This window comes from Solenopsis invicta, chromosome 6, assembly GCF_016802725.1.
Source record: "Solenopsis invicta isolate M01_SB chromosome 6, UNIL_Sinv_3.0, whole genome shotgun sequence".
In the NCBI taxonomy this organism is placed as follows: Eukaryota; Metazoa; Arthropoda; class Insecta; order Hymenoptera; family Formicidae; genus Solenopsis; species Solenopsis invicta.
Genome location: NC_052669.1, coordinates 7,868,665 through 7,884,633, shown reverse-complemented (window position 1 = coordinate 7,884,633; position 15,969 = coordinate 7,868,665). Strand labels below are relative to the sequence as shown.

General features: G+C 30.9%; 2 protein-coding genes across 9 annotated transcripts; one reads left to right on the top strand and one right to left on the bottom strand.

Annotated features, from left to right (window-relative positions):
* Positions 1-76: 76 nt before the first annotated feature.
* On the bottom strand, positions 77-15,802 carry LOC105196558 (sperm-associated antigen 6). 3 transcript variants are annotated; one of them, XM_026138468.2, is made up of 12 exons: positions 15,198-15,801; positions 14,718-14,756; positions 10,661-10,800; positions 10,177-10,456; positions 9,816-10,026; positions 9,308-9,486; positions 9,055-9,228; positions 8,822-8,974; positions 8,504-8,653; positions 8,263-8,421; positions 2,771-2,916; positions 77-520 (listed from the first exon to the last, which is right to left on the bottom strand). In XM_026138468.2, the coding sequence occupies exons 5-12, from the start codon at positions 9,994-9,996 to the stop codon at positions 382-384; spliced, it is 1,281 nt and encodes a 426-aa protein (XP_025994253.1). In that variant the 5' UTR covers positions 9,997-10,026; positions 10,177-10,456; positions 10,661-10,800; positions 14,718-14,756; positions 15,198-15,801; the 3' UTR covers positions 77-381. The 3 variants fall into 3 exon arrangements, with proteins under 3 accessions (XP_025994253.1, XP_025994254.1, XP_025994255.1); XM_026138470.2 differs by having other exon boundaries at positions 211-520; positions 10,194-10,456; positions 15,198-15,802; XM_026138469.2 differs by lacking the exons at positions 14,718-14,756; positions 15,198-15,801 and adding an exon at positions 10,875-11,078.
* Positions 1,403-14,585, top strand: LOC105196557 (biogenesis of lysosome-related organelles complex 1 subunit 6). Of its 6 annotated transcripts, none has more exons than XM_039450178.1 (8): positions 1,403-1,604; positions 4,373-4,443; positions 4,525-7,674; positions 11,308-11,442; positions 12,201-12,308; positions 12,373-12,460; positions 13,786-13,872; positions 13,958-14,585. In XM_039450178.1, the coding sequence occupies exons 3-8, from the start codon at positions 7,463-7,465 to the stop codon at positions 14,072-14,074; spliced, it is 747 nt and encodes a 248-aa protein (XP_039306112.1). In that variant the 5' UTR covers positions 1,403-1,604; positions 4,373-4,443; positions 4,525-7,462; the 3' UTR covers positions 14,075-14,585. The 6 variants fall into 6 exon arrangements, with proteins under 6 accessions (XP_039306112.1, XP_039306111.1, XP_039306114.1 ...); XM_039450180.1 differs by lacking the exon at positions 1,403-1,604 and adding an exon at positions 2,825-2,952; XM_039450177.1 differs by having other exon boundaries at positions 4,373-7,674.
* Positions 15,803-15,969: the final 167 nt, after the last annotated feature.

Genomic DNA, 15,969 nt, shown 5'->3' with positions numbered 1-15,969 from the left:
ATAGAATTGTTTCTTACCCTTAATTCTTGCAAGATTTGAATGTACAAATCAATCATATTAAAAAATCTAACAATTGCAAAGCTGTTTTATTTATTTAACGTAATCACAAAGTTTATTCTAAAATTTATTGAAAATATTATATGGGATCTGTTGTTCTTAACTACTGTACCATTCACGTTGGAGAGAAAGAAAGTTGAACAGTATAAGAAATTTAGTTTAAAAGATTTATGAACTTGGATTTCTAACGTTACTATTACAGATTTTCAATATATTTCAGAATACAATTTAGGACATCATGAAAAGTAAAACATTTTTAAATACATATTCACAAATGCATTTCGCTATGCAATCAGAACATGATAGAAAAACGATAATTTAGAATCATCCTTCATCGTTATAAAGCGACAAGTTGGATTCTGTTTTCTCGGACGATGATTTGTGATCAAAAACGAAAAGACATTTCGGCTGATATTGCTCTACAGCTTCCAGAAGACTGTCCGGATAACCAGGCGAATAGTATCTGAAACAATTCGTAAGATAAAAAAGTTAAAGAAATAAAAACATTTATAATAAGAGAAAAAAACAATATATATATATGTTTCAACTATTTGTCAACAAAAATATATTTCAAGTTTGATAAGAAAGAAAGAAGAAGAAAAAGGGAGAGAAGAATAAAATAGAGTATAGTATTAAAATTAAATTGTATTTGTACTCCGAGCTTTTCTCTTTTCTTTAAAAACTGGTCAATTCATTAATCGATAGAAAACAAGATGCAACAAAACTAAAAAAAAAAAAAAAAAAAAAAAATCGGTATAAATGCAATTATATCTGTATCAGATTCCGCATTGAAAATTGAGAACTGCAAATTATATATTAGAATTTAAACATCAAAAGAAAACCGATTAAAATTTAAATTATCTAATTGATAAAATGTTAATTTTTAATTCGCACTTCTCAATCTTCAATGTCTGATACAGGTTTTTAATTTATTCATATATCGACCTGAACTTATAGACAGCACTTTTGCTCTTGATTGCACATGCAATTGAAATTACCAGAATAGAAAGAAAAATTATATTACGTTTCATTTGCTTTTTTTCACCTTTTTCTCTTGATTACATATAATAGAATTAAAACAAATACGTATAAAAATATTATTTTCTTTACCAATTAATGCAAGAAAAAAAAACAGATTAAGATAAATTATCGACAGAAATAAAAATAATAAAGACTGTAAAACAAATGAACGAACACATACTCTCCACGATAGTTGCTCGAACGAAAGAAAACATTAATTCGGTTACTGTTAATTCGGTTGCTGTTACGCGCGCAAATAATGATTGAGGGGGATTTATTGATCCTGCGCGCCTCTAGCGCCACGCATGTCGCACACACGTCGAACGCTACGGACTCTTCGGAGTCGGCAATCAGCTGTGACAACATGGCGGGCGTGCTGTTTATCGCACGGTCGATTTAAATTAAGACACTGGGGATCCAGAAACAGAACCGCGGGCAGTTATTTGCATACGCTGGCGGCGTAAACGATGGTGGCGCGTATTAACCCGGATTTTTAATAGACGCGAGAGCGTGCCATCGCCCACCGTGTAAGTATCTCGACTGCGACAAAAAAAGAAGGTTATACAAGCAACTAGTGTTTGTGATGATTAATTCATTTCTATTAACATTCGCAATATATCCATCGATTTTTTTCTCAAAGAAATTAGATTCTCATTTCTTAATCGTTGTACGCGAATGTAAGAACCACGCGTTGCGATACGATTCGTTGTGCACTCTCTACAGAGGAAGTTAATTATAAATTAATGATATGACTACAGCCTTAATTCAAGGCTGCTATTAAAGTTTTTGAATAAAAATTAATTAAAAAGGAACTTTTGCTTGACATACAAAGTGGACGTGACAAAAGCAGAGAATCAAAGATAATTGTGACATTACTTAAAACAATTTTGAAAAACAGAAATGGCAGAAGAGTATCTCAGGGCAAATTATCTGCAGTGCTACAACCGATTGCCAGTAAATTTGTTCAAATATTACAAATATTGCACATCTGTGTCCATATTAAAACTGTGTTCTTGTTTTGTCCACAGGACCCGTCGATACATGAATACAATTTTCTCTTAAAAATCATTATAATTATGGAACGTGGTCTTTAAAAAATTTTACTGTGATTTTACTAAAATTTTATAAAATATGTGTAATTAAAAAATTGTGTACATTTCAGATTTTAGATCATAATTTTGGTAAAACTGAATGAAATTTTATTAAAATTATAATAAATTGTTTGATGTCCCATAATTAGCATCATTTTGTAGAAAATTTAAGAAAAAATTTTTTCCATGAATAATACATCAGATTATTGACATCAGAAACCAAATAACAGAATTTGTCATTTAAAAAAATATTTAAATAAAATGTGTATCATTTGGTTACAAATTTTATATATATATATATATATATATATATATATATATATATATATATATATATATATATATATATATTATTATTATTATTATATACATAATTGGTTCGAAACGATATATTCTATTCAGTCAATTTCTGAAGTCAATCTGTCATCACATTTTGTCCGCAGATTTTGTTTTACTTTTGCTAGCATTTTATCGACAAAATTTGTAACAGACACTTTCAAAATCTCCTGTTCTCAATAGAGTGATCATCCGAAACATGTTCAATAGAATTGTTTTGTAAGGATGCCCATCTCATTTTGTATTAAATGATGTAGAAAAGTAACCTGACGATCTCTTCCGGGAAACAGCAATTAATAATTGTTATGTATTCCGATAGAATAGTGCCCGGTTCGGCTTGAATTTCTTGAACTTTTCTCAAGCCCCCGGATGTTACAAACAGTCTTCTCGCTCTTGCGTCGTTCGGCAAAATCTACGCAAAGAAACACAACATTAACAAACTGGATAGGTAAAATTACAGCTGAATTATTTATTAGAGAATCGTATATTCGTCTTATAAGTTGCATTTCGTACAATGAACGAGTTAAGTTCAATGAAATAAAATGATATTATTGTTAAAAAAATAAAGAAAAAGATAAAAACTCGGGAATAATTAAGTTCCTTCATTTCATGTTGTTGTGTAAAGTTGTTGACCGGTTCTCCAACGCCAACACAGAATTTCGTAAACAACACAATCGTTATTAATAGCATCAAATTTTGACGTAGTATTTACCGTAGAGCGTGCATATTCTGCGCAGTTTTGAACGATATAAGAATAATTTATGTCCATATACATACAGGGTGTTAGAAAAAAATGTTTAAGGTCTTTAGGATATATATATATATATATATGAGAGCTTATTGAGAGCAGTGAGAATGTTAAATACAAATCGAGAAACCAGATCTTGAAATCTTAGAGACCTGATAATGTAAGTGAATTGTTTGAATTTGTACATAAATTCGTGCAATCTCTTTAGATTGATTTTTATATGCATTATTTAATATGAAGGTATTGAAGTAAAATTATCGAAAAGTGTGAGAATTCATAAAATATTTTATATCGTATATGAGATATTTTATTCCCATACATTCTGAAATGTCTTTTGAAGAACGTTCGCGACATTTTTAATGTTTTTATGAAAAATGATAACAGATATGTGGATGTAAAAACATGATTAAAAAAAATATGAACACGTGTGAATAGTTGAATACACAAAATTCAGGCAAATTACCTGTGTTACCGAAACGGAAAATTTTTTTTATCTTCGACACGATTAATTTTTCAATTTGATTAAATTTCTTCAGTTCAAGTATTTATGTATTTAGATTAAATACACATAAATACTTTAGGACAATAAAGCTTGTTTTAATTTTAGTTTGAATATTTATGTTTATATTTAACTTAAATATATAAAATACTTGAGCTTTGATTCACATATTTATATATAAAATAATATATAAAATACTTGAGCTTTAGTTCACATATTTATATGTATAACTAATATATAAATATACTTGATTTGGAAAAATTTAATAAAATTAAAAAATTTAGTCAAATACTTTTTTCTTGGTGTAATTTCCGAAGAAAAATTAAAGAAGCTTGAGATATTTTTTCAAAAATTTTCATACATTAAAAATATGAAAGTCTTAAAAATATTACGAGATATTAAGAAAATTTGTTTCATCGGAGTGTTGATTAAGCATGTTTTATTTTTCTTTTGTAAGTGTATTTTTATATCACACGCCTTTGGATTTTTTTTTAATATCCCGAATAAGCACGTGCCGCGTCTCGATTTTTTTGAGAAATATTTTATGGCACGTTCGCCTGCTTGCGTCTCCGCGTAATATATTTGTTTAAATTTACATTGCTCGCTCTCGTTTGTTTACAGTTTGTCACTTGATGTTGGACCGTCGGCGAAGCTGCTGCGCCACTAATGTATAATGGAAGGCATTGCGACACGTGCGTTTTCAGCCACATTGCATCACACTTGATGACAAAAGTATCAGAACCCGTTCATTGTTGATTTTATCCTCGTTGCAGTTTAAGAGAGATTACTGGATCAACCCGAAAGTTCAGCGAGAACAGCTGACGAACAATTATTCGTGCTTAACTTGCGTTGTATTTAAAAACTAAATTTCGACTAGGACGCGCATGCTTTTGAACGTGAAGGCGAAAAAATGTGCGTTCGAAGAAATTAGAGACTGCGCTTTCGCGTGAGAATTTCCTCGTGAAGATATCGGAAAGCTACGAGACTGATGCAAATGAAACATAATTGACGACTTGTTGATTGGAGATTAAATAATAGTTTAATTTACGCTTTAGATCATATATACTGATTTGCCGTAATAGTATCGTGTAATCGCCAACGCTTCAGTACATAAAGCGCCAACAAGAGAGACAAGATAGCTGCCTTAAATTTTCAAGATAAGCGACAGTTTGAATGACGTAAAAAAAACAAGGACGTTTTATCACTGTAGCCCCTACAAAAGTTGCATTACGCATTTCCAGCTAGCGTATCTATAAAATCTCCGGAAAGTCTCCTAATCAGTCTTTTCGAGATCACGCGACCATCGGGGACTACCCACGCTGAAAACCAAGTTCACTGAAAGTTATAGTTTAAAAAAGTATCTGAGATATTAAGCTTTTTATATTTTAGACAAATTGCGAGAGTCTGTCGATAGTATATTTGTGTGGATAGTACAGGGAAAGGAAGAACGGATCGAACGTGTGTAATAAAATAATAAGAAGAAAAGAGGAGGTTGGCGGTCAAAATGATTAACAATCAGCATTGTGTGATTTTTAACACTGGCGAGACCAACAATTATCATCAACCGGTCTCGGCCAAGCCTTCAGTCGTCTCGGTATCGAGTATCGACTCCGACGTCAGCGACAGGAGAGACGTACGCGAGGAATTGTACGCCGGGATATTTAGGAGGCACAGAAAAACTATATTGGTACTAGGCAGTTTTCTCAAGATGTTAAGGGTGAATAGAAACATGAACAATTACGCTAGCATTAAACCCAATGACGAAACGGACGATTAAATTAAATCATTGTTGGATCAGTTAATTTACGTTTTAAAGTCTAATTTTTGAGTGTAAAAAGTTTATCGATATATTTCTTTTTATATTGCAAATGAGGGTAAAGTTTCTTAATCATAGAGCATCGGAAACAAAAATTCTTCTGTAAATAGGTAAACTTGTATAGAAATTTTTTATAAGATATCGACTAAATAATAATCTTAGCATTGGTTCTAAATTTCGTAGGTTCTAAATTTCATATCAATTCTATATAATATTGCAAATATTTATTCTCCTTTATTTTATAGATAATTATTAACATATAACAAAGTTATGCTAGATATTGTAACATTTACACTTAAAATATTTGTTATTTTTTATCATTAATTCTCTTAATGTGTTTTCTATGCTATTTTTTTATGAAAATTATTTCTAGGAAGTTTTTTTCTCTATTAAATAACAAGATTAAATAACAAGAAATTAAATCAATGAAAGAAAACTGCCAATCGAAAGATTTACATAAATAGGGAAGAAATATATATATAAGTATGTATTAAAAACATTTTAACTGTTGCAAAAATGCAGAAAAAAGTTCAAAAAAGAGTAATTTATTCTATAATCATAGATCATCGATTTATCGATCGAAAAATTAATTACATTTTTTATTGGTATATTTTTTTTTTAAATTCTCGTCATTGGTTTTAATATTATTCGACGGTTAAATACAATACGTAAATTTTTAATACATTTTATCATATATTCGTTCAATATTCGTTGATCATCAAAAAAATGTGAAATATTAAGTAATTCTTTTTTGTTTTGCAGAAATATTTGGACAGATTGCATGCTCTGAGCCGGATATACGCTTTAATTGCTTTAAGATTCGAAACGCACCAAAAGTTTTGGTAAACTCGCTGTATTTTTCTGCATTTCGCTATGCATTATGCATTTGCATTTTGAAATTTCCTCATCTTAAAATATGTCGTCTCATGTGTCTCGTATCAAAACATGTTGTTTATGTTTTATGGACGTTTAAAATGATGCGCTTTAGACTTTTATACATGTACATAGAGAGAGAATTCTTTTGTAGAATTTAAGAAAAATTTCTGTGAAAAGTAAGTGCTGCTAATGTTGCCGGTATAATCCGAAACGACCCATCAAATCGGCCAAAACCTTAATGTATACCAAAATTACTGTCTGTGTTATTGTTGACGAGCTTAATATTTTTTAGAGATACATAACTGAGGGCATATGTAACAGTATAAGATTTGTACAGTATTAACTAATTACGAATATCAAATCAATGCCTTATCACTTGAAACTTAAACGTATTTTCTATTTTTATCGCTTAATTGTCGATTGATCACCAACATTTTTTTCTCATTGTTCTATATCTGAACATTTTTATATGATTTCTGTCTTTATATCGAATACTGCCATTAGAAATTAAAATATTAAGATAGATGTGAATTAACAAAAGCAATCTGGAAAACAACTACACGTTCAACAATTTCCTAAGGCATACCTAAACAACACTTTTTAAATAAGTTTCTATTTAATAAGGCAAACATGTACTTAGCCGAACCACTCACTGTCGTAAGACTGAAACATGTGCTCTTTTGGAACATTAAACGTGCCATATTATCTTAGGAAAAGAGATTCGAGAAAGAGAAAGAGAGAGGAGAGAGAAAAAAAAGAGAAAGAAAAGAAGTTCTTATGTATTTCTGAATTTCTGAAATTGCCATAGTTCTCAGCATATACGACGTGGAGCATATCTATATGCACAATGGTAATGCGATAGATGCAAATTATATTCTGTATTTAAGCCAGGTGCAAATCTAATCGAATCGAAAAGAATATTTTGTTTTTAAAATAAAATGAACAATCGAAAGTCGACTGCGAATTATTAATCGGAGAATCTATAGGATATAAAGTTATTTGAGCAATTGCGCAGTTAAATGTACGTATGCGTGTGTGCGCATGTATGTGTACATGTACTGAAAATTCTCATACATACATATATATATATATATATATATATATATATATATATATATGTGTGTATGTATGTATGTGTGTATGTATGTATGTATATACCTACACGCGATAACAGCGTTAGAAATATTTTCTTCGAAACTAACCAAGATGTACTTGGAGTCTCTATCTTACGGTATGATAGTTCCCATAAATCACAAAAAGAAAAAAAAAGATACTTTCGCGTTTCTTGCGCGCAGCTGCTTGTGACCAATTTTTAAGTAGTGCAAAAATTTGTATGTTAGTAGCTTCGTCATATCGTTTGCATACACTTAAATACCGCGCGACGTAAACATCCACTAACGAGATCTTCATTGAGCGACGGAGGGAGAGAAGCGAGCTCTATATTTTGCATTCGATTGATCAAGATTCTATGTGATTTTTGTAATAAGCAACTATGTCCTAAATGCGTTGTTATATTGGGTGAGAAGAAAAAAAAATTTGTATTATCACTTTGTATAACGTATCATTAGTACGTATGTGAGATAACATCACACTCAATAAAGTATTCATATTATGTTTAATAAATTCTTGGATATGCTGTCATTTTTTCATCACGTTACGCTATAAAAAAAAAACTAAAGTTCAAGTATTCAAGTATGTACAATATATAAATACATAAACCGAAAAAATTTAATCAAACTGAAAAGTGTAGTCAACTTTTTAGTTCTCAGTACGTATTACGATCGTGTAGTATTCACGATTAGTTTTTATAGAATCATACCTTGCTAAACTGTCCCAACACATATTTCAGGATATTGGGTGGTACATCGTGCAACAGGGATTCAAGGGCCTCAACATACATGCATTTCTGCAGAACTTGTTTTAATGCCGTGTAACATTTCATTTTGAGGTCCTCAGAACTTTTCGGATCGTTATGCAGCTAAAACGAAGTTGTAATTGTAAAATTAAGAACTATTCCGATGGAAAAGTTCTGACCTAACCGATTGAACAGTTCTGAATACCTCCAATAACTTGGACAATACGTTCGCGACCGCAACCGCTTTTGCATGTTCGGGCGTGTGCTTGCCAATTTGTCCAATAGCCCAGACGGTCACTGCGAGAATATGATCTTCTGTTTCCTCTTGCAATACAACCGCTAATTGCACGATACCCTAACACGAATTAAGTAATTACTCTGGCGAGTTATATAAAGTGCAAAAGTTGGCTGTTACTTGTTATTATTAGACAACATTTCAGCAATATTGTAGAAATGACGTTGCAAAATTACTGCAACATTGCTGGAATATTCTACGCTGCATAGCAATCCATTTGATTCGTACTTTGGATCCTATTACTGCCACGGCCAGCTGATCGGAATGACCGGCGATGTAGCCAAGTGCCATGATCGCCGGTAATCTGGCTGACGACTTTGAAATGTTAATTAATTCGATAAGCGCGGCAATACCTCCGGCATTCACTACAAGCTCCGCCAACTGAAAATTTTCAAGTTACGTTGCAAGTTTATTGAAAAGGCTCTCTTCGCTGAGAAGTCGTCGCTGCGCCTGTCATTTACCTCAAACGTATGTTTGCAGATCTCTCTAGTTAAAATCGCCGCGACTCTACCGACATTCTCATCCGGATGTGCCATATGCAGCAGTACATTTGGCAAGATTTCTGCTTCGACTACGGCTTCCGCTAAATCTGCAGAGTGCTTAGCTATGCTACTCAGCGCTAATAATGCTTGACGCTGCAGAAGACATTATATAGTTTGCATATCCGAGTGATTAATATTTTTAGATTATTTAACATATATTACATTAAATCACCTTCACTTTGGCATCGAGACTGGCCAGAGTTTTTACGAGGAAGAAAATCGCTCCAGCATCAACTACTGCTTGTGCGAGTTCAATATTGTGTTTACTTATATCGCTGATAGCCGATGCGCCGATTTGTTTAATATACAATTCGGGCTCTTGCAGACACAATACGAGTAGAGGTACCGCAGCTGGCAAAGATACAATTAGACAATAAAATATTTGATCAATAAATAAGCTTTGTTTCTTTCTGCAGAAGAAACTTCTGGTAAAAAAAGAAATATATATATATATCTTTTTCAAAGATTTTTTTCATATTTTTTTAAGTATTTTTGACAAAATACTTGAATTTTTTTATATTTCTACTGAAAAGTGTTCCAATTCATATAAACAAATTTTAGAAATTTTCTAAAAAGTTATAAAATTATACTAAAATTTTGAAAACTACTGCAATTTATATGGAAATTCTGAAAATTACATAAGAAAAATTTTTATAGATGTCAGAATAAGATAATCTTACTGACATCCACTGCCGCTTGAGCCAAGCTCTTATTGTGTCTTGCAATATATCCTAATGCCCAAGCTGCTGCTTCCTTCACTCCAGGATCGAAATCTTCCAAGCATCCGACTATAGCTTGCAAGCCATCGTTGTGCACCACTATCAACGCTAATTCCGGTGAATGCTTGGCTATCGCTCGCATGACAAACAGAGCCGCTTTCTTGTAAAATTTCTGCGATAATGTATTTTTCTTAATAGCTAAAATATCTTTGTATATATTATATATAAGTCGATTGTAATCTATGTCAAGATTTTTCGAGATCGAGGAAATATGATGGCTTCAGATTCAGTTTATTCTCTAGCATACGATCAAAATGCTTACATTTAAGGAGCTCGTACATTTTGTTTGTCTATGTTCTTCAGCAAATGCGATAACACATCTTTTTTTATGATAGCATGTGCTAGTCTGGAATTATGATTCGCCAGCTTGCCTAAAGCGATTGCTGCCACGTGTTGGATGGATGGTACAGCATCTGCTAATAAAGGACGTAAGAGATCTATCGCACCCGCTGCTTCTAGACAGTCAATGTTGTTTGGTTTTGAGGCTAAATCTGCCACGGATTGCACAAAGAGCAATCGCGCCTTCTGATATTGATCAAATACTGCATATGGAAAAAGATAAAAAATATATTATTAATAATAAAGTATAACATGTATAAATATATAATAATATAATTTATATATATATTTAGTAACATTGAATAAATATATAACTGTATATATCTATATATATTACTATATTATTTCATACATAAAGGAATAAAATATCTTTTGTTGATGTTTATAATGATAATATTTTATTATACCTTGTAAGATTGAGCGTGCCGTCATATTAATTTCTTGGGAAATATATACGTTGGATGTCACTAAGCATCAATTATCGTTGCCGTCCAACTTATGATTATGTCACGCAACAACTTTTGACAGCTCTCGTTGAAGTCGTCATCTGTTTAAAAACAAAAAATTGCCGCTTTTAGAATTTTGGCAAACAGACAAATATAAAGTTTAAAAGAAACCTACTTTTTTATTTTTCTTAGAAGTAAATCATTTCTCGCACATTTAAGCTACATAAAGTAATTTTTGATATATCTATAGCATATCGTTTTATAACAAAGTAAAGAAAAAAACTATTGATTATTAAATCTAGAGAACGAATTCTATATTCAATCAAACTTCAAAGTATATAAGCCAATCAGAGCAAAGAACTTGTTAAACTGCTTTTTCTGCAATTTTGTTGCTCATTATAATATAAAATAGTATTCTTTTCAACTGAAATTGTTGCATCGTTCATCATCTTTTTCTTTTTCTTTACATGAAAGAAAAAAAGAAGAAAGAGGACCGATGCAAGAAGCTCGACTAAAAAGAACAGACCTAGTAATCAGCTGAGCTAACCACAGCTGACGTATCAACAAACAGTCAGATTCTATTTCCTTCTACGTTTCTTTCTTTGCAGAACTTCGAAGCGTACTCTATTATTGACATGTATAATCACGAATAAAGTGAAACAGAAAGCAACCGTAAAAATGATGACCGATGTCGGAGAAGCCGGAGCGGCGGAGATTCAATTAAAAAACGAAAAACACTCGAGGTAACCTCTCCATATACTTTTTTAGATTAGGTTATTTATTTATATACATGATCCATCATAAATGGTTAAATTTTTAAGATGCTCAGACGAGTAAGTTCTTCATATCAAAATACGAAAAGCATGTATTACAATATATATATTTGCAAATATGTAATTTTTGTAATATAGTCATATAAGAAACTCCCTCAATTCTGTCTTAAAAATTCTATTATATTCTGTATATTCTAAACTTTTTATAATATGTATTACCTCTGATTCTTTTAAATAACGTATTATTTATCAATAAGCTTATTTTATGCTTAAAATCATACATTACATCAAGTCAAGTTTAAGAAGCTAAATTTATTAAAACTACTTTACTTTTTATCTATTAGAGGTGAAACTTTGTCAGCAGAATTGGACCAAAGCTGCTACGAATGAAAATGATAAAAATTAAGTTATATACATTTATACATGCAAATATAATTTCCTTTAATTTATTCTAAATTATAATAAAAAGAAATTATTTCCAAATACGTGTATGATTGAATTCGTACTTACTAATACCTGCATAATGTTTTGTTTATTAACTATTTAAAAACTTAAATATTATATCAATGTTGCTATAATTTTAAGTTTATGTATCACACAATAATAGGATGGATATTTATAATATAAACACAGTATGTTTAAATTGTATAATGCGAAATATAGAAAAATGAAAACATTATTTATTTAATTTTAACATTAATTTAAAAATGTTATTTACTTTTTTGTAGCGAGGATACAGTAGATTTTTCAGAAGCTGTAGAGAAATTGGCGGAAGGTCTCTTGAGTGTTTATCAACCTCCATTGGAACAAGTTAAACAAGAACTTTTCGAGCTGACGTAAGCATATAAATTAGAAACACAAATGATAGAGATTCATTTTAATTGTATCACTTTTTTATAGGAGTAAACAAGAGACTTTGCTTGCTCGAATGCAGCTTGAAAATAAAAGGATACATGAAACATTTGAAGATATAGATTTAAATGATATGGTAAGTTTCTCTTTTTATTTGTCTCGTCTACAGATTGAATATTCTTAATCTAAACTATTTGAATCGAAAAATGTTTTAGATTTTGAATATTTTTGGATATTGGATTTTAAAATATGTAGCATGATGGAGTTAAAGTTGAATACAAATGAAAATCAAATTATATAGACAAGATAGACGAAAAGTTTGTTTTTATATAGTAAGAAAACATCATTATGTTTTTTTTTACTTCTTAAAGAACACAAACGCAAATATTGCAGTAAAATTAAATAGATTATTTGTTTAGCTTAAAAAAGTGGAAAAAGTCATATAACTTGTTTCATATACATTTTTTAATACAGGAGCTTTTAACATTGTCATCAAAATAATAAATACCGAATAAAATTTAAACAATAAAAATGATTACAGTAGAGTCTTCCTAATTTTGACCGATGGGGCGATAAGAGCAGAATGCCAAAGTTATAGAATACCCTCACCATTGCAAAATATTTTCTTATAATATTGATAAATATTGATATGGAAAAAATTAGAAAAGCATTTATAATAATGATTTAAATGTAGTAACAAATAAATGTTTTCACATTTGATTTAGTAAAACCTTATATTTAAAAAAAAGAATTACATAATTCATAAATATGGAGGTTACTTTTACATGAAAATGGTATGGTAAAACTTCATTTTTCAATTTCGAAATGTATTCTAAACTTTATTTTGCTTTATGAAAATAATTTCTTTCAATATTTTTACATTTATTTGTGATTAACTCATTTATAAAATTCTCTTTCTTAAAAGACTAAATATCATTTTAAAAAATTATTTATAAAAAACTATACAGTCAAAAAATTGGAATGCCTATATGTTATGCCTAATGCCTATATATTAATCAAACTTATTCTTAAAATTTGACCAAGTTTTTATATTATGTGAACAGATTGGAGAACTTAAACAAAAGTTTGAGATAAATGCTTCAATGTTTATCTCAAAAGAGAAATCGTCAAACAAGTTTCAGGAGAATCAAGAACTAGATTTTTTCAAATATAAGAAGAAGGCACTGTATTGAATGACCTTTTTTTTCAACATTTTCAACAATATTTTTAGACAAAAAACAAAGAACAAAGAATGAACTAAATAAACAGTAGATAATTGATACATGTAGATTATATTGATGACAATTGACAATATAAACACAATCCAATTTTTTAAAAAGTTTAATTTGATTATCGAGCTTATTGGTTTAGATATAGTTAATTTGTATAATGTGTTATAATGTGTTGTAGAATATTAATATTTTCATCTCATAATGAAATAATTACATAATAAATGTATAGTTTTCAGCTGTTAAAATTTATCAAGGAAAATTAGCGGTGATAAGAAAGGAGATGATCAATATTCATGAAAGGACTTCGAAATTAAAGGTGAACTATTATAAAACTAATTTTTAGTATATATACATATTCCAATATAAGTAGTTTCATATATATATAAATTTATATATTGTAGAAACGTGTACTGCGTTTGCAACAGATCAAGCAGAAGGAAGCGATGAATAGAGAACAACAACGTGAACAAGAATTGCGCAAGGAACAAGAATTAATTAGCAGATCAACAATCAATTAAGAGCGTATAAATCTTTACAAATTGATTCATACACATCATTTGTACATAAGAAATACTGGGGTGTGTGAAGTTGGCACCTCTATGGTACGAAATAATGATAGTTCTGTTAAGAGTTCTAGATTATTTTCAGAAAAAAGAAGAGTTCTTGATAGTTTTTACAAATAGTTCTGCCTATTATAACATAAAATAAATAAATTTTAAAAAATGGGGGTGCTAACTTCATACCCAACACTAGCACTGAATAGATCTAAATAGCTCATTTAATGTCTTTTAATGAGTACTAAAGTTCTTGATATAATAAAAACTTTTTTAATTAAGAGAAAAAAATAAAATATAAAAATGTCAAATCCGAATGGTTCTGAAAGCATATACTATATGCTACTCAGAAGAACTCTATATTTTCCCATAACGTGACAATATATGCTAACAGATTAATATACAAACTTTCATTTTACGTATTGAAGTGTACATTTATGTGCAATAAATTGTTGAATGGAAATACTTTACAGAATTAAATATTGATATTAATCTAGCGTAAAGCATCCATTTTAAATAAACCTCAATCAATATCTGGAGCAATGAATCTCTATCAATATATTCAACAGAAATTCATTACTAGATTAAAATATAATTTGTTACTCACCCACCCACAATGCACAGCAACAGAGTTTTCAACGTCGACCTGTAAAACACAAATAAACAATTTATATTATAGTGGCATTAGCAGTAATTAATATTGTTGCTCGAATTGAGCAAACTATAGACATTACAATTGCAATAAGCTCTTTATTTTATTACTAGTTAATAGTTTTAGATTCGCATACTGACAGACAATATGTAATATTAAAGGTTGAGCCCAGAATTTAATTATTTCAGGTCAGAAGTGAGAAAGTGAATATTCTACAAATTTGGAATTGTTAACTAGTGATAAAATCAAAACGTAAAAGTTATCCATGTTTCTGTTTTTTAGGTAATTTCTTTAAGTGTGCCTACAATAGGGCTTAATTCAAACGATATGGATATTATTCTTATTGAATTTATCTCTGTTAGTTTACGAGATAAGAGGAAGTGGCCACTTATACAAGGTACATATATCAATTAATAAAATAATGCACATATTTACCAAATTACTCCATGGAGGTAGTCTTTCGCTGACAATGTCTCTTATTGTCGTTCTCGAATCACACATTAAAAACGGTCGCACGATATATTACAATTTACGATACCGCACCCGCGACGCTGTCGGGGAAGTTAACGTCGCGACAAACAACGAACCTCGAGCGTTAGGGGGTCGCGCGCGGCGTAACATAACTTTTCGATCAGTTAGCCGCAGCCGTTATTTCACGATAATGCGCGGATAATACATTACATACAAGCTCCAACAAAATGTAATATGATCGCGGCCGATCAGGAGCAACAAAGATTGCGAGGCAAGCGGAGAATCGAGTAACGTAACACGAGAACGAGACAGCAACGAGATGCGAGCGTCAAGCTCGTAACGCTTCACGAATGACATACGATCTGTATACGACTCTGGCACTCACGCTGCTACTACACTCGACACGCCCGACGTTGTATTCGTTCATGTGCAGAATTTCAACACGAGGAACATAAAAGAAAAACCAGGAAGCACGGAGCGTCCGCCGGTCACCGGTACAGGCAGCTAGAGGACAAAGCAACGTGGTGGCAGCGACTCCACGACTCGACGATTGTCGACGATCATCGTCGGTGCTGCTAGAGTCCCTAGAAGTAGAGAGTCTGTCTGGGGATATCTCGGGATTCCACGTGATTGGACTGCACCTAAAATGGCAGCACCAATACGGATCCCTCTTTAATCCTCTTTAGCCAATGCGATAACAGCATACGACACGTTTAAGGCCGGTATTCATAGTCGA